Source organism: Camelus ferus, chromosome 30, assembly GCF_009834535.1.
Source record: "Camelus ferus isolate YT-003-E chromosome 30, BCGSAC_Cfer_1.0, whole genome shotgun sequence".
NCBI classification, from domain to species: domain Eukaryota; kingdom Metazoa; phylum Chordata; class Mammalia; order Artiodactyla; family Camelidae; genus Camelus; species Camelus ferus.
Window position 1 is genome coordinate 1,691,288 of NC_045725.1, and position 24,290 is coordinate 1,715,577.

At 58.1% G+C, this 24,290-nt stretch overlaps 1 protein-coding gene across 13 annotated transcripts in view; it reads right to left on the reverse strand.

Moving 5' to 3' along the window:
* Window positions 1–1,593: 1,593 nt before the first annotated feature.
* Window positions 1,594–24,290, reverse strand: part of ATP9B (ATPase phospholipid transporting 9B (putative)) — a 155,676-nt gene continuing 132,979 nt past the window's right edge. For 12 of the 13 annotated variants that reach the window (XM_032470608.1, XM_032470614.1, XM_032470613.1 and 9 more), the window contains 12 exons: window positions 22,492–22,575; window positions 22,130–22,300; window positions 19,491–19,589; window positions 17,687–17,776; window positions 15,010–15,154; window positions 14,832–14,896; window positions 14,147–14,302; window positions 13,996–14,060; window positions 9,515–9,623; window positions 5,508–5,565; window positions 4,580–4,783; window positions 1,594–1,987 (listed from right to left, as the gene is read on the reverse strand). In XM_032470608.1, the coding sequence (XP_032326499.1) occupies window positions 1,851–1,987; window positions 4,580–4,783; window positions 5,508–5,565; window positions 9,515–9,623; window positions 13,996–14,060; window positions 14,147–14,302; window positions 14,832–14,896; window positions 15,010–15,154; window positions 17,687–17,776; window positions 19,491–19,589; window positions 22,130–22,300; window positions 22,492–22,575 (1,383 nt within the window). In that variant the 3' untranslated portion in view covers window positions 1,594–1,850. The remainder of the gene's footprint in view (window positions 1,988–4,579; window positions 4,784–5,507; window positions 5,566–9,514; window positions 9,624–13,995; window positions 14,061–14,146; window positions 14,303–14,831; window positions 14,897–15,009; window positions 15,155–17,686; window positions 17,777–19,490; window positions 19,590–22,129; window positions 22,301–22,491; window positions 22,576–24,290) is intronic. The other variant, XM_032470609.1, reaches the window with a different exon arrangement.

Genomic DNA, 24,290 nt, shown 5'->3' on the forward strand with positions numbered 1-24,290 from the left:
GGCCTGGGCACTGAGGTCATGCAGGTGGGTCATCTTGGGTCGTGAGACCTTCTGGAAGGTCTTGCGCCTCTTGGAAAACTGGGGGCCCACGTGACACTGATCCCTGAGGTCCAGCACTGCCAGGCCGCGCAGGCCAGACCGAGGTCGCGTCCTTGGGGTCAGTACAACCTATGTCCTTCCAGGGAGAAAACCACCAATCCTGGGCGGGAGGCCCGAGAGCCCTGGGCGCAGAGGTGACCCGCCAGTCACTGCTGTGGGCTGTGGGCGCATCTGGGTGGACACACCCTGGCGTTGAGGGAGGTGGCCACGTCCCAGGGCCCAGGGTGGCCCCTCGCGGGTTCTGCACACTCGGAGCCTGGCGGAGGCAGAGGGCGCCGCGCCCGTTCGGGGTCCAGCCCTGGTGGGACGTGGTATGAGGGGGCAGAGCTGTGGGCCTGGGGCCCGGGGTAGGGGGCAGCAGGCCCTGACCAGGAGTGTGGACGCGCCCCTAGTCTGGACAGGGGGGACTACCTGCGGAGGGGAACAGAAGAGCCTCCCACCCACTACCCACCCGCCCACCCACCGCCCTCTCCCAGGAACGCGCCGCCGCCAGCGACTGGCTTCACCTGACATCCGCTGAAGGGCGCTCCCCTCTCCCGCAAATGCTCGCACCCCTTCCCGCTCCTGAGAACCTGCGCCCAACCCACCGGCCTGCCGACCCCAGACACCCCGTCCAGGTGCCTCCACGCGTGTCCAGACCTCCAGTCCAGCCCCGCAGGTGAGCGCCGCCCACCGGCCGTCCACACAGCCAGACCCTCCGTGAGGGCCCTTCTTCCCGTGCCCCCCCCCTCGTGGCCCCGCCCCCTTCCCGCGGCCCCGCCCCCTTCCCGCGGCGGGCCCGCTGCGCTAGTTCTCCCGCCTCCTCAGGGCACTCGGGCGCACAGCCCGTGGGCCCCCTTCACCTGCTGCCTTTCTGGCCTCACCTGTCACCTCTCTGCCCTCACGTCCCTCCAGCTCCCCTCCCGGGGCCGGAGCATCAGCAGCTCCGGTGAATCCAGGTCCACGCTGACCAGTGACCAGCGAGCGACCCGCGGGGCTGCCATCACAGGAGGCGGAGAAACCCGGCGGCTAAGAGGAGCGGGAACAGCGCCGCCTTGTGGGGAGCGGGGGACCGGCCGCGGGAGGGAGCCCGGAGCCGCCGGGGGCGGGCGCGGGGGCGGGCCGGCCCAGGAAGGCGAGCGGGGCCGGATCCCGGAGCCGCCCTTGCCGAGACCCCCGCTGGTCAGGCCAGGTCGCAGCGCCGCCCCCGGCCGGGAGCCCATTTAACAAAGGACGCCGCCGCCCGGGGAGGCCGGGTCAGCCTGGAGGACCAGGCGCTTCGCCCGCAGGCCAGCGCGGCGCCGGGCGGCGGCGTCCGGGCGGGACCCGGCCGGAGCTTCGGCGACTTGACAAACACTAAGGGGACAGGTGTTGGGCTCCGCCCGAGGCCCTGTGCGCGCAGAGCGCCCATCGCGAGCAGCACACCCGCCTTCACAGCCTCGAGGTTTCATGCCAGTTGCGCAGGACGGCTTCCCCTGTCATGACAGCAAAGAACGAACGTGAACCCCAGGAAACTGCGGAATGTTAAGTAAACTTTAATTCACTCCTCCGGACACCAGAGTCAGATCAGTGCTTTACAGTAAAGGTGAAATAATGACGGCTCATTTTCGATTTGGAAATTAAGTTCTGGAAAATAAGGAAGGAAGGAAGGGAAACCTGCGCCCAGCAGATAAGGCATGTCGTCCGGGTGCCCGCTCCTCCAGGCCGCCCTCCCGACCCACTCAGCGGCCCTGCACCCCGAGCGTCCACTGAGCCGGGCGGGCAGCGCGGCCCTAGGAGGTGAGCTTGGAGTAGCTGGGAGGGGACAGCTTCCGCCGCAGGAACTTGAGGGTGTAGAGGGGAAGACAGCTGACGACCGTGATCGCCGACACTTTCCACACGAAGGTCACGGTTGTGATGAAGGCCACATCTGCAGAGAGAACCCGGGACAGTGTGAGAGGCGGCGGGGCCACGGCCCTCCGCCGCCCAGGGGCTCTCTCCTGCGCCCTGACCAGAGGGCCCCACGGAGGCACCGCCTTCCCTGGACGCCACGTACAACCGATTCCTTTAATACGACGATGAATTCCTTTAATGTAACAATGAATTCCTTTGATATATAATGAAATAAAACAATTAGATTAAGACACATGAAACCAAAGTACTCACACCAAACGCTATTTGCTGGCTATTCAGGGCAGACACCACACAGCTCGTGGGGCTGGTCCCGGAGGTCACACCACGGGGCGTGGCCTCTGTGGCTCATTCACACTGTCCAGGCCACCCACGTCCTCCTGAGGTGCACGTGCCATCTTGCCATCACAGGGGACGCGTTCTCCAGTCGCCCTCAAAGTGCCCCTGGGGCAGATCTCTATTCTCCATGCAACAGGCCAATATAACCCTCACAGTGGGAGGAGCCCCAAGAAAAGCCAACCCAGTGTCTGATCCTGACCCGAGGATCCCAGCCTGGCAGGAGTCGTGGGCTCAGACACGTGGGGCGTGGGCTGCACTTAAACCCTCCAAGTGTCTTCCAGTGGCTCAAGCCTAAAACTTCAAAGGCAAAGTGTCGTGGGGACGACACCTGGTGGACACTGGATGCCCAGCAACCCCCCCACCCCCACCCCTACCCTAAGGGGCCACAGAACTAAACGGGGCCCAGGGCCTCCGGGCTGCCGCTATGGGAAGAGCCCACGGCAAACGGCAGGAGAGACGGTGACTTTAGTCCATCACGCGAGCTCTGCTGACTTCCACACTCCGGGGAGAAGGGGCCCCTGCGCGCAGCTAAGAAAGCACCCAGAGAACCCTGCCTCCCCCCTCTCGGAAACAAAACAGGAACAGACCGCACAGGGCAGGCTGGGGGGAGTCAGGCATTTCAGGCGCCCGGCTGGTGAGGACAGACAGACACGATCACAGGAACCACAGCGGGGGAGGCACCGTCACCGCGGCGCGGGCCCAGTGTGGGTCACACACACCTTCTGAGCACAACTGGACCGGCCGCGACCCCAGCAGGACTGCAAAGCACGGGCACCAACACTCCATCTTGGACCTGCACCTGGAAAGCTCCAGCTGGTCCCCAAATGCAAACATGCTTGCTCCCGGGCACCGAGATACCACGGCCCCTGGCCGCCCGGTTCCCACACCGAACTCGACACGTGAGCGTGTCCCTGCGGCAACCCCCACGCCTCCAGCTCCGGCCAGTTCTGTCGCTGGTCCACACCACCGCCCACAGCGGCGCTGCACCCCCCACCCCATTGGTGGCTCTGGCTCCAGGCCTACACGTCGGTGCCGGAGTGGGGGCCTGGGTCCAAGTGAGAGGCCCCGAGGTCGGAGCATTGCTCACATGCTGACCACACTAACTCACGTTCACACAGGAAAACAAACGTTTACCCTTAAAACAAAATAACTGAGCGATAACCATGTGAAAATAACCATTTCTTACGTGCCAGAGCTATTTTTTTGGTGACTGTGTCTTTTAACACAAAAATACGCATTTTTAATATTTTCCCCATCTCTTCGCCCAACTTCTACTTTAATGACCCTCTTACGTCTCTCCCATTTATAATGTTAAAGTTACGGAAAAGGAACAAAATTCATAAATCCCTACGTTAAACTTGCCTGAACAGACACCAGCTAACCAGCAACCCGGAGTGAAGGAGGAGATGGTTCATAATCCGTGGCTGTTGTTACAATGACGCTGACCACAGGACCACGGGACACTGCTTCCCCCCCCTGACGGGCCTGGAGGCTCACCTCTCTGTCCAGGAAGTCTGCCTGCCCTAGACGGCTGGTGTCCGGAACAGAGGGAGCTACCCACTTTGCCTCAGGATGGCCTCTCTGATGAGGGAGGGGAAGAGCTGGGTCTGATCAGGGTCAGGTGCGGGGGGCCAGGAGAGGTGGGCTCTTGGGAAGGGGCTGAGCACGTCTTGCAGGGGACAGGCGACGTTGGTCCCCTGAGGGGCAAGGTTGGGGTAACTCCTCGGCTGTCAGGGAGTGAGTCTGACCACCCCATCCTCCGTCTGCAGGGCCGGGGGAGGCCATGGCCACCAGCCTGTGCCCAGTGCACACACAGTGGACAGGCTGCTTCCTTGTGGTTGCATGGCCCCGACTCCGCTGCGGTCTGCCGGGCAGCTGGGCTGCCCAGGGTGGAGCCTCAGGCACGGTGCCTGCGGCCTGGGGGGAACAGGGCGGCAGGGAGGGTGGCCCCTGGGGTTCTGGGCTCCGTCCCTCTCCCCTGCAGCCTCAGCTGCTTCGATCAGGAAAAGGGACAAACAACACGGCTCTTTTGGGAGAACCAGCACAACTTCAGTATCATTTTAAAGCCAGCCAAGAGTGAAAACCTGAGTTTTATGTGTCCCTGCAGGAAGTTTAGTCCTTCACAAAAATAAGCGTCTGTGTTGTGAGGCTGTCTGATGTGGGTTTTATTCTGATCCGCAGTCTAAGATAATGTCTTAAGAAGTGATAACAAGAAAATGTTTAGAAAGCAGTAACAGACAATTATTCAAAAAAGAATTCCATGGCAACTTACCAAAATATTCATTTAGAAAAGCAAGCGAGGCCACGTAGCAGCCGAGGCTGAGGAACTGGGCCACAACCATCAGCCAGTGCCACGTCCTGACGGTCAGGGCCACCATCAGCAGTTCCGTGAGGATGAGGGCCGTAAAGGAGATGGCTACGACGTGCACAAATTCAGACTCGAAGAGCACCAGGGCCCCATACATGAGGATGCCGCCTGGAAAACAGCGAGGGTGGGCAGGGCTTCTGACGCCACGCTTTTCACCTGGGTGGACACTCTGTTACCGGGCAAGTGGCGGGAGGGTGCCCAGGGAGGGAGCTGACACCAGCAACACTGAGGGTCTGGGGCTGCGTGCGTCCATGGTCAGCGATGTGCTTAAACTCTGCATTAGGAATAGGACAGACGTGGACTGGCTGGATCAGCCAGAGACATCAAACAGAGGCTTCCGAGCGCTGACACCTGGAGGGGAGCATGCCCGCACTTGTACTACCGCAGCGGCTACACGCTCAGTGGGACCCGGTGGGCCCGCCCGCCAGTCACACAGCAGCCGTCTCTGGTTTGTCTGGGACACCGAGTGAGCGCAGTGGACTGCTTCTGACTACATAATTCAGATGTCTCCAAGTCCTCCTGTCACGCCAGAAAGCAAGCCACTGTGTGGGGCAGACAGCGTGATAAGTGCTTATTAAATTTTGGGGACTGTCATTTATTTAAAAACAGGTCAGTTTTTAGGTGACAAGCACCAGGAGAAGCTGCCAACCCACGTCTCCTGTGAAGCGGTCGGCAGCACCAGCTGCTGGAGGGTCGGTTTACGAGATCAGCAGAAGGCAACGCTCAACTGCTGATGACATTCCAAGCTTTTGAATGTCAGCCAGGAGGGGAACACAATGCTGCGACTGGAGGACAAGAAACCTTCAGTCCAGGAGGGCAGGGCCCGTCTTACCTTGGTAGACACTGATTAAAACCCAGACGAGGAAGGTCTTAAAGGATAAGGATCTCCCCTGGGGAAACAGTGGAAGAGCTTGGTTACTGGAGCCGAATGCACTCTCAAGCCGCTGGGGGCAACTTCTAGAAAGACCCAGGCCCCCAGGCAGGGAAGGCAGCTGTGACCCAGGGCCCCAGCAGTTTCCCTGTGAGGGATGGACCACCTGCCGCCCAGGCTGGCGTGCGGGTCCTTCTGCCTCCAGCCTCCTGGGGGCTCCCAGACGCTCCCCCAAGTCACCTGGGGCCGTTCCCCCTCCCGTGTGGTTACATGACTCACGGCCCACGTCTGCGGTCAGGGCCTGCAGCACAGTCTGCACCTAGCTCCTGGGTGGGCGGTTCTGTGGGTCCTGACACGCAGTCATGCTCCCACCACGGTGCCGACGGGCCGTCCTTCACCCCCAAGCTTCCCCACGCTGCACCCTTGCAGGCACCCCTCACCCCCCGTCTCTGGCAGCCATTCATCTGTTGTTCCCTGTTCCCGCAGTTCTGCTTCCCAGGGGGCATCGCACCGGCCGCGGAGTCTGGTTCTCAGGTGCACTGAAGGCTCGCCCGTGGTTCCTCCTCTGTCGGCCAACCGGACCCTGCTTAGCGCTGCACCCGCCCCCCAACCCCCACCGCGTGAAGGGCGCCTGGTGGCTTCAGCCTCTGGCAGGTAGACCAAGCTGCCGTGATTCTGTGTGAACACGTGTTCTCCTGAGTGTGATGGCCGGGCCGTGAGTGTGACCTTGACAGGAGTCCGTGGACCGTCTTCCAAGTGGCTGTGCTCCCAGCGGCACGAGGAGGCCCCAGGGCTCCGGCACCGGCGCTTCTAGGAGCCGTGGTGCCTCGCACTTACTCCCCGATGAGAAACAGTGCTGAGCATTTTCCCACAAAGTCGGTAACTGCCGTCACGTTTGGTGTGGTGTCACTTCAGGTCTTGGCCCATTTAAAACCTTGGGTTGTCTTCTTTTTGAGTTTTGAGGGTTCTTTATATATTCTGGGTACAAGTCCTTTGTCAAAAGTGTGATTTGCAAATATTTTCTACTGGTCTGTGGGGTTTTTTTTCATTTTTTTAAGTGTCACTCACAGAAAAAAAAAGTTTTTAATTATGGCAAAGTCCAATTTATCAGTTTTCCCCTTTGTGAATCATGCTTCTGACTGCGCACCTGAACACGCGTTGCCTAACCTAAAGTCATGCACATCTCCTTCTGAATTTTCTTCTAGGAAGTTTATAGTTTTCCATTTTCCACTTAGGTCTGTGGCCCACTTTGGTGAATTTCTGCGTGGGACCTGAGGTGTGGGTGAGGTTCTGCTTTTGCCGATGGGTGACTAGTGGTCTGAACCCTCCACTGGGTCCGGCCAGGCTGGCCAAGGATCTGGCTCCCGAGGCTGTGTTTCAGGGCCCTCTCCTACTCCACTGGCCTATGTGTCTGTCCTTTGCCAGTGAACAGGGCACTGTGAGTCTTCCAACTTTGTTCCTCTTTTTCAAAACTGTTTTGCTCATTCTAGTCCCCTTGCCTTTCCACATAAACTCTAGGACCAGCTTGTCAACAACAGTGAGCAACACTGAGCCTTCCGATCCACAAACATGCATTTATACCTTTTAAAGACTTCTTTCAGTGGTTTTATAGTTTCAGCACAGAGATCCTGCAAGTACCTTATATCTCACTTTTCTGTGCTATTATAAAGTGTTTTAAGATTTTTTTTCAAACCTTAATTGTTCAGAGGGGAGGCTTCAGCTCAGCGGTAGAGTGCCCGCCTAGCAAACACAAGGTCCTGGGTTCAATCCCCAGTACCTCCAATAAAAAAATAAACAAATCTAATTACCTCCCACCACAAAACTCAACTGTTCACTGCTACTATATAGACTTAGAAATAATTAAAAATATTTCCTCTTGTATCCTGCAACTTTACTAAATTTACTAGTCTAGGATGGTTTTTTGTGGATCATTTGGGATTTTCTACATAGAAAACTATGACATGTGCAAACGCATTTTTATTCCTTCCTTTTCAATTTCTATGCCTTTAATTTCCTTTTCTTGCCTTGTCACTTTTTTAATTACGTAAGGATACAAACATATACGTCAAAAGTTAAAACCTTTCTGAGAATATTCAACAGAAAATACAAGTAGTGAAGTAGTTCTAGCAGCTCAAGGTCTAGGGCTTCAAGGACTCGGACGCAGGACTGCTATCTGCTGGCTGTCTCGACAGTTGGTCCAGCTGTAGCTCACATGTCTCTGCAGTGAGTGAGCAGTTCCATTCATCACGACTACGCCACGACGCACTGGCAACTGAATTCACAGCTTACAAGTCCGAACTATCTCAGGGCCACACAGGCTGGCTCAGCTGACCAGGGGTCACCGAAGTCCTGACCCCTGGGTCTCATGTGCAGGTGGCTTTTCCTAAGAGGCCACAGACCATTTAGGGTAAAGTCAGTCATTTGCAGATTTAGGAAGGATGAGGCCCTAAGCTTCCTGCCGTGCTGGCAATCCCCAGGAAACCAGAAGTGACTGTACTCATCATGAGAAAAGCTTAATAATTCAAAGCCAAACTTGACCTCCAAAAGAGGAACACCAAGGCATTGTTACCAACAAACCCTTCTCTGTAAGGGAGGAAAACCACGTGGTTTTAGGAAGAGGAAGGAAAAGTGGCCTTTGTTTAATTGATTCATTTCTTCCCTGTGAATCCACCAAACAGTCAGCGAACAGATACTGTGTGCGGGTGAGGTTTAGGTCCTGGGAGAGGACTGGCTGATCTTCTAGAGCAGTAAGTCAGATCTGCGATGCCTGGAGCATATACACTCTTAGTACAAAAAGTAAGTGTTAAAAAAGGGCATTTTACTGCACACTGGCGTGCCTTCCCCTGTTGCACCTGGGTGTGCGCCCTGCCCACCTCTGAGGTATAGTCCGTGAATTTGCTGAGACCTCAGGTTTCTGCCCGGAACCCACCAGATAAGCTATTTCGGGATGAGCGCCTTGCGCCCTGTGGCCGCTCTCGGCTGGCGTCCTACGCGGCTGCTCGACTGTCAGTTCATTTGTCCCGAACTCCTGCTTTCTCTCCCTGGCTGAGCGTAGGCGTGGTGAGACCAGCACGACGTCCCCTGAGTCTGAAGCCCCCAGCGCAGCCCCGCACGGCGCCGCCCGCCGAGGCGGCACAGGGACCGCTTGGGCCAGCGAGCGCAGGGGGCTGTGCTCAGAAGCAACGTGAAGCTGCCAAGGGTGCCTGTCACTTCAGTGAGAGACACACTCCCTTCGATCAGGTCAGCTTGCTGAGCTCCCTAGCGCTACCCTGCTTTTTAAAGATGCACCAAAAAGACAAAAAGTACAGGTTTGGGGTCTTGAAGGAGAAGAGCCTGGAGAAGACGAGTGACTGAGCTCTTGTCACAACAACGTGGGCCGGCGTCCCGCCTCCAGGGAACTGACACGTTCAAACTGCTGGTCACCTGCACAGAAACGGACGCCGGGGCCCGCGGGGAGGCCGGCTCACTCAGGGCGCTGGGCACGCCCTCCATCTCGCTGTGAAAACAAGCTTTCATAAAGCACGCAGCACATTTAAAGCTTCTTTGGGAACACCCAATCCTAACAAGTGCGTCTCCGGGCCGCTGCACCCGGGACTTTTTCTTTAGCAGTATCGTTGCAAAGGCAGCACTGGTCTCAGGGACAGAAACGTGTCGCTGACTGTTCTCCAGTTCCGAAATCTACACCCAGAGAGGATCAGAGGGAGCAGGGCTGAGGCTGCGGGTCCTGCGTGCTGCGTCCTGTGCCCGGCGGGCCTGACCTGGGGCAGCAACGCGGCCCAGCTGGAGCCACAGGTTGGAGGCTTCCTTACACAGAAAGAGGTGAGAGCTCCCTCAGCCACTGGGCCCTCACTCCCAAAAGTCACACGAGGGGCAAGGCACACCCTTTAAAACGACCACTGTACACATGACGTCAGAACTGGACTGCACCAGCGTGAGAAAACACCGTCCCCCCGGGTCACTGGGCACACCTTGGTGAGGTCCTTGTAGAGTTCAGGATAGAGCATCGCCGTGTCTGGCCTCACGTCCTCGTCCAGCACCAGGGAGAATACCGGGAACATGGTGTAGACAGTTGCATACCTGGGAGGGAGAGCAGAGGCAGGTTACGAGAGGGACCCGGCACCACGAGCACACACCTCTGGAACCAGAGGCCAAAGGCGTGAACACCAGACAGAACAGAAACAAGCCGGCAACCTGCGACACGCATGGACCCACAGCTCAGGCCCAGGCCCACAGGCCACAGAGGCCCAAAGGCAGTGGCATCTGCTTTTTCCTAATTAAACCTTCTATTCTGAGGTCGCTGCAGACTTGCGTACAGTGATTAGCAGTAACAGAGACCCCGGCCCCTTGTCTGGGGCCCCTTCTCCCACCCTCCTCAGCCGGCAGCCCCCGAGCTGTGCTCCATCCTGTAGCTCCTGTCACTCCAGGGGACCCAACCTGGTCCCCTGGGGGCATCCAGGTCACGCGCTCGGGCTGTGGGCACACAGGTCGTGCACCCAGGTCACTCACTGAAGGGCTTCAGGTCATTACACGTCTAAGTGCTATGAACATTCACTGCACAGGCTTTTTCATTTACTTCAGGCAGGAGTGCTGGCCGGACCGCGTGGTGGGCATATCCAGTCTCAGAAGAAACTGCCGACTGTCTTCCAGGCCTCCTGTCCCACCTCAGGCACGAGGGTGCAGACCCTGAACTCTCACCGTCGCTGGGCACAGGTACTCCCTGCCACTGTCATCCTGGTTTACACCTGCACTTCCCGGCGGCCGGTGGTGCCGAAGCCTGTGTGGGCTCCTGGGCCGCCCCACGCCCTCTGCTCAAGCCCTCTGCTCACCTCCCGGCCGGCCCCTGACTGAGGAGGACTGAGCTCTCCCCCGGGGCTCGGCTGAGTGCTGTCCAGGCCCCGGGATCCCCGGGGCGCCCCCTCGCCCCTCTCAGGCCGTCGTCCGAGTGCTCCGTGTGGCAGCCAGGATCTGCAGCAGCCTTAGCGGGAGGAATGAGGACAGGACATCTATCCCATCTCCCTGCAAGTGGGACTGGGTTTTTTCCAACAAGCTCACTGCAAGGGAGCGTCCAGGCTGGGACGGAACCAGTGGCAGAGGACCAGGAAGGAGAATCTAACGGCGCTGTCTCACCTGCCAGCGCCGTGACACGTGAGACCCGGGCACTTCTGTCTGCCATGTCGGGTTCCTCGGTCACCAGCGCAACTGCTCTGACTCTCAGACCACCGTGGGTCCCGGGCAGCACGCTCTCCAGGGGGAGACATCGGTATCTGCTCTCAGAAGGTGGACGTTGCTAGGGGCACAACTCCGGGCCTGAGTTCTTTACCAGAGTCAACCTGTAATTTCTTCATCAGGTTGACCAGAGTACTTTCTAACTCCTCCACATCTTCAACTACTCTTGTTAGTCTCAGAACGCAGGGACTCAGGGTGCCCGGTGTTCAGGAGCCCCCGACGACCCGGCAGTGCCGACGGCCGTGCAGGGAAGAAGCCCCGCGCACACGGCCCGACCCACGACCCTCGCGCAGGTCCCGCAGGCCCCGTCTTTGTAAAGTGCGCCGACAAGGCCTTCCATTCTTACTATGCCAGAAGTTTCTCCAGCTTCTCAATCAAATTAAAAAAAAAAATCACCACTTTTATAAATGAACTCACCTGACTGTAACTTCCAGCCTGCCGCCAGGTCACAGGGCAGAGCTCCCACCACCCAAAAGGCCTGCTGACCCGCCCCTGCCCCGTCCAGTCTCTTAACTCGGCCTCCGAGCAGGACCTCACAGGGCTGAAGTTTGCATTTCCCGTAACTAACGACATTGATATATTTTCATGTGCTTCCTGATCATTCTTACATCTTCTTTCGTAATGTACGCTCAAATCTTTTGCCTTTTCTTAAAAAAATGAGTTGTCTGGACATCACTGAATAGTTGGGATACAAAGTTCTTATCAGATACACGTACTGAAAACAGTTTTTCCCAGTCTGCATTCTTATTTGGTTAATAGTGTCTTCAGAAGAGTGAAGACTTCTCGTTTTGATGAAGTCCACTTTGTCAGTTTTTTCTTTATCAGTTCATGTATCTTGTGCCTCAGACATCTTTGCCCCCAAGGTCCCGAGGGCTTCAGGGACTGTTCTACCAACGTCCCTTCTCCCGGCCGTCAGTCCCTACTGCCTGCTGTCCACTGTCTGAATAGTTTTCCCCATATTTTGTCCTGTCTCCCAGTGTGAGCTGGAGGGTGAGGTGCCCAGTGGCTGCGGTCGTGCCCTTGGTGACAGGCCTGAGCGCACAGCCCCCGGCGCATGCCCGTCCTCCCCGCCTACAGCCAGGTCTCCCCTCTGCGGCCACTCACCCACCTGGGCTCCCCGCTGAGACGGCATCTGGTAGTTTAACAAGTGCACCCTCACTGCGCTTCTCCATCCCAGCCCCTTGCAGGGACCCACACCCTGGCTGGCTGCTGCCTTCCCCTAGGGACACCTTGGCTGGAGTGGACCGTGTGTCCCTTGGGGTACTGCCTGAACGTGGGCGTCAGTAGGTGTTGGCGAAGACGGGGTCTGGTTTGACGACGTCGAGCAGGTCTCTTGGAACCTTCGACGCGCTGACAGGCAGCCTGAATTCTAAGGGGCCATGATACACACGCGGGGCTTCCGTGAAGGACCTTGACAAGGGGGGGCTTTTTGGGGGGCAGGCAAGGCCTCTCCCAGGACCTCAGTGAGGCGGGCAGAAGCCAGTGTGGGGCGTGGGCCGCATGCCGCCAGGTGGGCTCGAGGGGGCCACAGGGCTGCCTCTGCACGAGCCCCAAAGTCACCACCAGCCCAGGCGGGGCCTCAATGGGGCCATCAATTCCTACAGAGCTAGCAACATGAACGAGGATAAAGACAGTGGGACAGGAGCAGCTGAACCCTAACAACTGCCCTGCAGGTCTTCCACCACAGAAGGACGTTAATTTGCTCTGGTTGGATTTAATTGGTTAGATTTTATTTGATAAAAATATCATCTTGCTTCCTGACCCGTTCATTATATTTGTTTTCCAGGCAGGCAAACCGTTGTATTGTTTATTTGTGAAGAAGCTTAACTTGAAAGCATCCCCCTCCATTCCTACCAAAGCCAGGGTCTGAGAGCTCAAGAGAACTTACAGGTGCCTCATTTAAGTGACAGACATGCAGAGAAACTTCTTTAAAGTTTCAGTAAAAGCCAATAAAATAGGAGCTTTAAAAACGCAGGTGCTCACAGTGAACTATATTCAACATCTTGTAGTAACTTACGGTTGAAAGGACTATGAAAACTAATATGTGTATCTTCCTACGTGACTGAAGCGCTGAGCTGGGCACCAGAAACTGACACAACACCGTAAACTGACTATATCGCAACTAAAATATATTTAAAAAACAGAAACAAAAATAAAAATAAAAAAAATAAGAACACAGGTGCCGATGCGGACAAGGCTGCAGAGGGAAGCACGGCAGGTGCCTGGCGCTGTAACCCCGTCGCCCAGGGCACTGCTTCAGAGTACTCACCACTGTCCCTTAAACTTCCCTTCACAGTTTCAGGTCCACACTTTCAAAAACAGAAACAAAGTGAGGAGGTGATGCTTCCGTTTGGCCTCCAAGGAAGACACGCACCTGACAGACTCCAGCTGTGCTCGGCGCCCCTGCGCACATCCTGCACGGTTTCAGGTCGTCAGTGCGATCGTTATGACAGAGACTTAAGCCCCGGGAAAATGTGGAAAAACGCCGGAGCTTTCTGTACCTTTGGGCCTCTCCTTCTCTCGGGGTAATCTACGAAACAGCGCTGCGATGAGCAGCAGGCGGCCGGGGCCTGCAGGTGGCCGGGCGCAGCGCCCAGCCTGGGGGTACTTGGGAAGAGCCAGCGTGTGTTCTCTGGGGGAGGGTACACTCCAGTCCTTCTAAGAACTTGACTTGTTCAGTAACTCAAGGCACACAGGTGTGGGGGGGCTGCACCCCAGACCCCACACCACTCTCCGAGGTACCTTCTGAGCTGCTCGGCAGTGTCTCTGAAGCTTCGTCACCCTAGGGAGACCCCATGGTGCCTGTTCTGGAGCATCACGTCCCATCCCAGCACTTCCTGACCATGGGGGTCTTTGCTGCTAACTTCCTGTCCCGTCCTGAGGAGGAGGCAGGCTTCAGGGGGCCTCCTCTGTGCTGGGATGTGACGGTGTCGTCACCAGCCCCCCTCATCATGCCCCGGAATGCTTTAAAAACCCTCGGATCCGACATAGTCCCTGACACCAACGTGGCTTCCCCGGGAAGGTGAAATTCCATGAGAAAACTCAACAGCAGGATGGAGGAGGGACAGGCAGACAGGGGCTGCCTCCAAGGTCCCCCAGTGAGTGGACACGGGCTTCTTGCATCCCTGAGGGCTGAGCGGGTGAGCTGCTTGAGTGAACCCTGCGGGTTTTTCCAAACCCCACGTTCCCAACATGGCGTGGAGTCCGCGGTGACGTCACTTACCCAACCATGAGGAAGCCCTGGTACAGGGGGACGGACGCAAAATAGAAGACGGAGGAGAACACAGCCTTGGAGAGAAGAGAGCAGCCCCTGAGTCCCGGCGGCCGGCACGCGGCCCAGACCCGGCTCCCGCCGCCACGCAGACCCCGCGCACCTGCATGGTGGAGATGATGAGGCCGCGGTGCATGACGAACTGGCCCAGCGCCGCTGACCGCTTGTAGCTGCTGCGTCCATGCACCACCAGCAGCCGGCCGACGTGCCTGAACTGTGTAATGGAGAAGTCGGCCGCCAGTGAGGCCTGCCTGCCCTCCTGGAACCACAGAAGCGCTGTCAGGATGCTGGCACCCCCACTTCCCGCAGCAGCGGGCCACGAGGACTGAGCCCTCTCACACACGCTGAAGGGGCTGGCAGCCTGCGCGGGGCAGAGGACCAGCAGGGTGGTGCGCCCACCCTCGGGGGCTGCCCGCCAGGACAGCACAGAAATCAGCTCCGGCATCGTCGGGGCCATGGGAACTAAGCAGAGACCTTCAGGACAATTCTCCCAGCCAGGCACCTCACAGCTGAAACCGCCACACCGCTCCCCTGCCCAGCTGCTGAGGGTTAGACGCCGTGACCTGATCCATGACCGCCAGGTGCCAGGCTGGGGTCAGGCTTGTGTCCGGTCCCTCTGGGTGTGTTTCCGGAGCTCGGAGGACAGACCCCAGCCCCCAGTTGGTCAGAAGACATGAAATCCGCACAGGGGGCCGTGGGTGAGACGCAGGCAAGGAGCTGGAGGGGCCGAGAGGTCTGCGGAGCCCAGGGAGGGGCCGCGAGGACCCGTGGGTCCCAGACAAACGCACCTTTCCCTCAATGCCGATCCCACAGTCGGCCGCCTGGATCATGCTCACGTCATTCCCGCCGTCACCTGGGAGCAGGGAGAGTGCGGGAGATGGGAGCCTGGACGAGCTCGCCCCGCTGACCGGCAGACGACACCCACCCTGCCCTCACTCCCAGGCCTGCATCTCCCCCAGCGCTCACCAATGGCGCAGGTGCGCCTCCCCGTGTGCTGCCGCAGCAGGGACACGATGCGGGCCTTCTGCGTGGGTGAGCAGCGGCAGCAGACCACGGCCGGGCACTGGCAGGCCAGCTCCATGAACTCATGCTCGTAATACTTCAGACACACCTGCAAAACACGGCGTGACCCCTCCGTGGCAGGCCTGGGACTGGAGGAGCGAGGCCTGGAGAAAAGCCTGCGGCCCCTGCCGGCTGGTGAGGCTCACGCGATGGGCGGACAGGAGGCTGGCGCCCAGAGCCTCGGCGGGAAGGGAGCGGTGGGCGTGTGGCAGTCGGGGACACAGAGCTCTCCTGGTTCTCTGTCTCCTGCAGGTGCTTCAGCCCCGCCGTTCCGGTGGCCGGCTAAAAAGAGCTCTGATCTCTACCACAGAACAGTCTCAGCATGTCAGCTCGACCGCCTGCCTTCGGGGAAACAAACTTCCCCACAGCTGCCTGGAGCGTGGGTCCGCTCGCTGGGCTGGAGGCCCGAAAGTCACCTGGCGAGGTGGACGGGCCGTCAGAGGGGAGGGTTCGGAGCCCCCGCAGCGCCAACCACCATGGTTGCACGTTTGCCTGCGGGGACCCTGTGCCCCGGTGACGGGCCGAGAGGTGATTCCAAGCAGTTTGCCGCTTAAAACCCAGGAGGTGAGCTAAACCCACGTTTATGGCAGGTGCTCAGCGAGAAGCAGGGACCAAGAAGGAAGGGCAGCGGCCGCTGCTCCGGGAGCAGGACCAGGGAGGCAGGCGGGGGGCTCACGCGCTCTCCACCTCCGTCTTCTCCAGTGCCCACCGGCTGCCACGTACAACACGTGAATTTAGGGACTAGATACAGCAAAACACACTCGTAAAGGCTGGTCCCCCCCAGCTCCCGTGAGGGCAGCGGCAGAGACAGAGAGCTGTGAGGCAGGCAGGAAGAGTGGAGGCAGCAGCACAGTGCCTGGACCCCAGGGGGCGGGCAGACAGGTGGTGGGGGCTCGGCAGTGCAGAGGAGCCTGGGCTGGGGAACGCAGGCCCAGGCCTGCAGGTGTGGAGCCGAGACCCACCTTCACCCTCCAGCTGAGGGGCGGGAGGTGGAGGGAAGGCAGGAAGGCAGGAAAGTGAGGGGCCCAGGCCCCGCTCCGTGAGGCGGGGCCAGGCGGGGGGACGGCCATCGCTCCTCCCCCAGACCCGGAGACACGAGTTAGGAGGAAGCAGCAGAACCACGGCACATTATTGCGAACTGGAGGGCACTGGAGCTGGGATGCAGCTCGGGAATCCCAGGGGGACAGCAGGGCGCCCCTGTACCAGCACGGCCCAGCCCCCAGGAGCAACCCCCCAGCAGGAGCAGCGGCTGGGCAGGACCAGGGGGACCGGAGGTACAGACACCTGCAGGCCGGGGGACACAGGCCCTGCAGCACCAGGCCCAGCGCCTGAGGCACCGCCAGAGACAGGCCTACCGCCTGGTGAGGCGGGGTGCTGGGAGAGAGAGAACAGAGGGGCCTAGTCCTTCAGGGGAGCAGGGGGCACACGAGCAGCAGGCAGTGGGGGATAAATGCCAAACAGGAGCTCCGTGGCCATGTCGGCGGGAGTCGGGGGACAGAGCACATGTCAGATATTGAACGGGGTGCGCAGCTCTGGTAACCCCCACCACGCAGTAAACACCGGCAACGCCGGCACTGCAGAGCGGAGACAAGCTGAGGGGGAAGCTCGGTCAGGCCCGGGAGAGTAGGGGGAGCACCTCCAAGTCCTCCACCCCCAGACACAGGCCACAGGGCGGCAGCTGGGGGCGGCGGGCAGGGGCAGCAGCCCCAGACGCACGATGCAGGGAACCCACAGCAGTGTGGAGGGGCTTGCTGTGTGACGCGGGGCCCCCCCACCGGCCCCTGGGGGAGAAGCTGCTCAGGGAACCAGCCTCTGCACTGCACAACCTGTGCGGCGCGTGGCCTTGTGAAACTGGGGTGGCTCACGGGGGCATGGCCATCATGCCCCTTCTCCGGGGGAGGTGTGGTCTGTCCCCTCCCTCAAGCCCGGCTGGCCTCAGTGGCCTGCTTGACCACCTGAGCGTGACCAGAGGGACAACGGCCGGGCCTGCTAGGTGCAGACCTGAAGCAGAGCGGGGAGAGAAAGGGCGGGAGGAGAGGACTGGCCTGGACGCCCCAGCTGCCTAGGCCCCCGCCGGAGCCTCCAGGCTCCTGTTTCCTGTGTCCCAGGCACAGCTCTGGAGACTCAGGTTTGGACAAATCAGGACCAGGACTGTGGGCACCAGAGTCAAGACCAAGGCCCGCCGAGCGATCAGCAGGGAGTGCAGCTCCGAGTACCCGAGCAGAGCTCTGATGAGCCTGAAACAAGCCAGCGCCGAAGCACCGAGGGCCAGCTTCTCACCCTGACCTCGTGTGATGCTGCTGCAGGCAGCCGCTGGTCCCCGCGGGGGCACAGACCTCTGCCACCAGGACAGTGGGGCTGGCAGAGGCTGCTGAAAGCGCACCTGACTCGGGAGCCCAGAGTTAGCCAGCAGGGGGAGCGGGCAGGGGCCTGGCCGAGACAGACACAGACAGACAGACCCACGCTTGGTCGAGAACAGCTTCACTTCCAGGGAGATGGACAGACATGTGCTTGGTTGAGACAGACAGACAAGTGCTTGGTCCAGACAGACAGACACCTGCTTGGTTGAGACCAGCCTCACCTCCAGGGAGTCCCCGGATATGACCAGCGCACAGTCATGCTTCCTTCGAAAAGCATTCAGCTCCAGGTGGGCCTCTCCCCGACTGGTTACCTGCAGGAAGGGGGAAAGGACCCGAATTACAACGTTTCCAAATCAGAGGCACCAACAGGTAGGCCCTGATTTACAAATCACAAGAGACATTCAGACACTTCCAGGACAGAAAGGTGTTTACACATGAAACTGACAAACAGCTCTTTCCAGCTTCCTCTACAGCTCCGGGAATAAACGCCTACTTAACACGGAGTATTTTCCAATGCACAGCAGCTCAACAGGAACCTTATGTGGCAAAGTGCAGGGCAAGCACCACAATTACAGCAAGAGAAAGTGGACAGAGAAGCTGGCTTGTCCACAGAGACACCCCCTCGCCCCCGCCCCCACCACGGGCTAACAGCTGTCTCTGTGCAGCTGGGGAAGACACGGCTTTCATCAGCGTATTTCAGTAAGAGAGCAGGATCACTATTAGTTGAACGTTTCTGTACTTTCAAAGGGGTAGCGGGTGGGGGACTTCCAACGCGAGGGACGCCGGTCTTTGGAGTCACAGTCCCACTGCGGTGCACGTCAGCCAGGAAGCTGAGTGCCTCACGGCACAGGGGGTGGGGCAGGACACCGAAATCCTCAAGGTTCGTTTAAAGATGTCCTCACAAGGCGCCAAGTGACACACGGCTTATAAAGCTATCCCTGTTGTCTCTGCCATGGGTCTCAACTTACTGTTAGTTCAAGCAAATAAATGTCTGAGGATTTAAGGATTTAAAGGAGTGAAATCAGGTCATAATCTCGAAATATCATTAATTTTAGAATGAAAACATTTCAGAAACCAACATACCAGTTTCTGACATTCTTCCTGTGGAGATTTTCTGGGACATAAAAGAAATGACATATGACAAGACTGAAATAAATCAGAAGTTTCACGTGGTCCAAATTAATCCCAGACTCATCTTTAAATAGGCAGGTTTTACTATGGAAATGCTATCGAGGTTTTATTTGTGGTGCTGCAACACTGGAAAGTCAACAAAAACTGATCTGAAGTTTTATCAGAATCATTAATAATTTAATTGCAAGTAGTAGTCTGCAGGGCCTAATTTGTGATTCCGATGCTTGGAAATGAACTACATTTACATGTAAATTATATTCACATCGCAATTTCTGTAGGTGCACAGGCTCCATTTGGAGGAACAAACACACACAATGTCTGTTAGGCTGCCATCAATCAAGACCCAAGAAACTTTTATTTTTTGTTTGAATCAAATTTCATCATAACTAACAGATACAGTAAACACATAAATTTAGATAATTTCAACTAATTTTCTTTGGTCCATTTATGGAAGAGCATTTAATCTGAAAATGGTGGTACACTGAAAATACATTTCTACTTTGTATTTAGAGCCGGTTTCACACAAGCAGCCCCCGGACTATGTGTGTGTGTCCTCACACTTCCACAAACTGAACCGAAAATGCCTGTGGTGTGTCTGTTTTAAAAGTGATATTTAGCTGTTAATAAATAATTCCAATAGTACAACAGAAAAATACTTTTGAATTTAGAACTTATTCCACTCTATCAAAAGCAGCTTTTTGTTCACATTTAATATATGTAACTAATAGCAATCTACTTCATCATGTTTTTATAAATTGAGTAAGAAAATTATTTCTCTTTTAAAACAGACTTTTAATAATCGATCAATAACTGCATATACATTTTCACAAAACGAGTAATTTTAATTGTGAGAGAAAACATTCAAATCTGGACGTCACCGAGGCGGGCACTTACCGGTCTGAAGATGTGAGTGTCCTGCGTTCGAGACACCAGGTGGGAGCTCTTGGCAATGCAGGTGGCCGTCTCCAGTTTGTCCCCGGTCAGCATCCAGATCTGGGAGGAGTTTACGCTGGTGAGCTCCAGCTCGTCACACCGCCACCCTTTGGAACAGTCTACCCCTGAGCAGGTCTGCACATCCACATTTACCACGCCACGACTCACAACAGCCAAAGCGCCCATCGGTGGACGACAGGTAACCCAAACGCAGTCCGTCCACACGGGAATACCGAAGGGCAGGAGGTCCTGACACCTGCTACCACATTATGCTGAGTGAAATGAACCTGTCACAAAAGGTTCATTTTGGACAAACCCTGCACCCAAGTGAGGTCCCCAGAGGAGCCAGAGTCCCAGGGACAGAAGGCGGGACAGTGGTTGTCAGAGCTGGGGGAGGGGTGGGGCGGTAAGTGTTTAATGGGGACTGAGTTTCGATTTTACAAGATAAAAAGAGTGAAGGCAGACGGATGGGGTGACGGTTGTGCAACAGCGTGAATGCATGTGATGCCCATGAGCTGTGCACTCAGGTGGTGAAGATGGTAAGTCTTCTGTTGTACTCATTTTACCCACAATAAAAACGGCCCCACCAACTTGCTTAACTGACACACACGAGAGAGCAAAGTGAGGTGTGGAGGCAGCTGAGGCCTGGAGGCCTGGATGGCTGGGGCCTAGGAACCTCATGGCTGAGCCAGCGAGGACACCTGTGCACGTCAAAAGGTGGCGTGTGCACGGCCCTGCAGGCCAAGCAAGCGGGCTGGAAAGGCCACAGGGCTGGGCTCACAGGGCTGGGCTCGCAGAGCTGGGAAGACCCTGAGATCCTGGCTCTGACTTGCGAATTTTCAGTTGAAAAGTGAGGTTTAAAATGGATAAGTGGGCAATGGTTAAGCCGAAAGTCATTTGTAGCAAATAAGTCATGCAAATAACACCACGTTACTTTAAAAAAGCACAAACGTGCACATATTATGTATATAAACATGCCTAGGCCCAAAAGAGAGCAGAATCCGGACGTTTAATACACAGCAGGACGGTTTATCTGTACTTCACGTATCAGCAGGGAACGCTCAGTAATGTCTCACTATCAGCCAGATCATTCAGACGTCTTACGTAAATGTGCATTTTTTGGAAACAGGAAACAGAAACCTTACATGGTACACTGACCATCTGCTTAGGCATGACCTACTTGTGGCTCCTTCAGAGTCTGAGGATTTGTGTTTTGTATTTATTTTGCATTTATATTCACTCTACTGAGCCTGGATCTAAGATTCTGACACATCATAACAACACAGTTGGGAGCAGTCAACACAGAGGACAAGAACTCCGGCTGCTGACGAATCGGGGTGTGACTCAGGAACAGTGTGATCTGGCCGGGGCGCCTCATGCAAGTGTCAGAGGACTGTCTGAAATCCCTACACTACAATGAGATGAAGGAGTCTGTTTCTTCACAGAAAAGGTACAGGAAAAAGAGAAGAACTCCAGAAAGTCCTCGAGTTTAGCAGTCAATAGATTCCCAAATCTTCACACAAGAAACCTTTACCACTCGGCCATGCTGACAGTCAAGACCTAGGAGACTGGAAGCTGATGAAAAACTGCAGGAAAATGAGCAGGTCGCCTGCCTCTAATTAACCACTTCCTGGCTGTACAGTCAGTCAGGCTGAGATCGTTCAAGTGTTCTGAGTCTGAGCGGCTCTGATTTGAACTCCCAGCCAAACGGTAAAGCAGAAACCAGAGGTCACCCCGACACCCCGCCGGGGCCACCTGAGCTGGCGGACAGTCTCGGGGTCCCTGCTGCCCACACCCTTCCTGGCACGGCACTGTCTGCATTGGGACTGGGTGCAGTTTGACTTGACGCCGGCCCAGTGCCGCCTCTCCGGTCCAGCCGGTACCAGTAACCAGCCTGCAGTCCTCTTCTCCATCTCAAAGAGGACGGCCGGTGCTCAAGGCAGCACTAAAATTAGTTTTCTCACCTATCCCTAAGTAATGGACCTCTCAGCTTCCATGAGAGCATGTAAGGTAGGAAAGTAGTTCCCTGAAAACGGACCCGCGGCACCCGCGCTGATTCCCATCATCAGGAGAGGACCACAGGACAGCGAGTGGCAGGCGGGGGCACGGGCCTCGTGCAGTTTACGGGGAAGACCACCAAACACTGATAAAGTGAGTGGGTGCAGTGGTCTCTGTGTGACCTCGCCTTAACACCTGGTTCTGCCAGACAGAAAGTTCTGGAGGGTGAACGCGGAGCATCCTCAGGGAGGGGACCGGTGCCCATGCCAGACCCACGCACTCTCGCCCTCGCTCATGGAGGCTCCAAGGACGAGGAGGCTGCTGTGGGGAGAAGCTGAGCTGGGAGGCCGGCTTGCGGACGGGCCACTGGGAGGGCAGCAGAGGAGCCGGACTCGCCCAGGAGATGGGAGGCGGCCAGTAAGGGGCGGGGTGGAGCGCCCGAGGGACCGCTGTGTCTGAGGGACAGTGGGAGGGGCTCGGGGTTCTGCAAGGGCAGGTATGGGAGCAGGCAGCAACCTCTGCTCAAGGAGCCCCCACACCTGCGGCCTCGTCTGATGGCACAGGATGCCCTTCGGGGAGCGGAGGCTGGCCCGGGTCATTACCTTGATGCCGGCGTTCCGCAGCATCTCCAGGGTGGGCCGCACGCCCGCCTGCAGCTGGTCCTCCACCCCTGTCAGGCACAGCAGCTCCATCTCGCGCTCCAGGCTCTCCACCACCGCGGCCACCTTGAGCGCCCTGTCGTGCAGGCTCAGCCTGGCCTGGTTGTATCGACTCTGTGGACGGACGGGCCTTGCTGTCGGCCGCACAGGGCCCGCCCGCCCTGGAGGAATGTACACTTTGTGCCTCGCTGGCGCCCCTTCCCCAAGGAAGGAGGCTGTGGCCGCACGGGCGGTCCGAGCTCTCGAGACAGGGACGCCAGGCCTCTCACGGGCAGGTGACCTTGGGGGAGGGGGAACGGGCTCACCTCGAAGTCCTGGTACTGCTCCTCCGTCAGCGCCTTCTTGGCCACCACGAGGGTGCGCAGGCCTTCGCGAGCCATGTTCCCACACTGCAGGAGGAGATGCGGGTCGCACACAGCCCAGCCCACCGCGACCACGACAGGGCCCCACGGCTGCGTCCGCCCCTTGCCGCGGGCGGCCTCTCTCACCCCCACGCCCCGGCCAGTCCCAGTGGGAGTGGCCCTGCTCTTCCTGACTCGGGAGGGGACGCAGGGGGACTAGCCAAGAAGGCACACAGTGCCAGCCCCAGATAACGCTTCTCTTCCACCTCAGACCAGGCCTTCTGAAAGCCAGCGCCGCGAGCGCTGGGTGAACCGCAGGGCTCCCTGCGCGGCCCCGGCTGCAAGAGCAGCACAGGACAAGGCGGGGCCTGGCGCTGGGGCGGCAGCGCCCACGTGGCCAAGCCCCGGCCCTCAGACCTTTCCACACACTTGCTTGCGTGCTTGGAAACGACCCACTTCTCTGTGCCTGTTCCCTCGGGGGCAATGCCGCTGGCAGGGCAGCTCCTCGCCACAGGCGGGGGTCCTCGTGCCAGTTCCCACTGCGCTGCTACTTGAATTTGTAATAAAACGCCTGTTGGTCGGGTGAGCGTGTGGGCAGCTGCAGTGTCTGGTGGACACTGGGCAGAGCTCGGGGAGCAGGGGGAGCAGAGGCCAGTGGGTGAGCCGGCTGGACCCAGAGGGGCGGTGGGGGTTCACCTTGGGGTCGAGGCCCCGTCCTGCAGGTAAGGGAGAGTCAGCAGGCCCACGTCTGCACTTAGAACAAGCAATGGGAACGCATTCGACAGGCACGAGAGGGATGTCCGCTCCGCTCAGGCACAGAGGCCGCCCCAGCTGCCAGGGGAAAGCGGGGCAGCTGTGCTGCTGCTGAAGAGCGGACGGGCTTGTCTGAAGCGAGTGGGCTTCTCTCCAAATCCTCACAGCAAACACCCCTGACAGACAATTCCACAGCGAGACATTCAAGCCGCCCTTGCAGACGCAAACCGCGGTGCTCTGCACGGTCGGCCGGGACGAGCCCGTGCTCGCTGGGACGGTCCAGGCTTCAGAGTGCGCGGAGGGGCAGGGGCGTGAACCGGGGGTGCTGCAGAACCCTCCCTGGCTGAGGATGCTCTCGGGCGGGGGCAGTGATGGGGGTCCCACGAGGGTGTTTCCTGCAACCACCAGGCCCGTGTATGGCACCCCCGCGAGGCTGGGGATGACTGCTCAGAAACGGCGCCTCCAGCGCATGCTTAGGGACTTGCTTGTGTGCTGAAGCAAACAAGCCCCAGACAAACCAGGAAGCTGCGTCCCTCAGTGAACAGAAAATCAAGCTCTAGGCAACGTGGGCTTGTGCAGGAAGAGGAGGGCCACACAGACAGGGCCGCGCACGGAGGGGAGCCGGGCCCCAGGGTCGGCTGGGCGCCCGGAAAGCCCGCCTGGCCCAGGGACACTCCCCACGCCCTGCCCGCCCACGTGGAGACCCCAGCATCCTGTCCTCCAGCGACCCCTGGTGCAGAAGCCGCCTCTGCGGTAATTGCCCCCCTAACAAAGCTCACTCACTACACCGGGAGAAGCTGACACCTGCAGAAACACAAAGCAGAGACCACCCAGGGCCCTGAAACTCCTTCCTACTCCATCGGTGACCAGATCTGGTGCCCGCCCACCCGCCCATGAACACGCAGACCGTGACCCGCAGGAGGGGCTGGCAGGGGTCCCAGCTCGTGGGGCCCCACCTCGGACGCGCTCGGCCCGGGGGAGCCAGGGCACGCCGGGGGGAGGGGGTCACG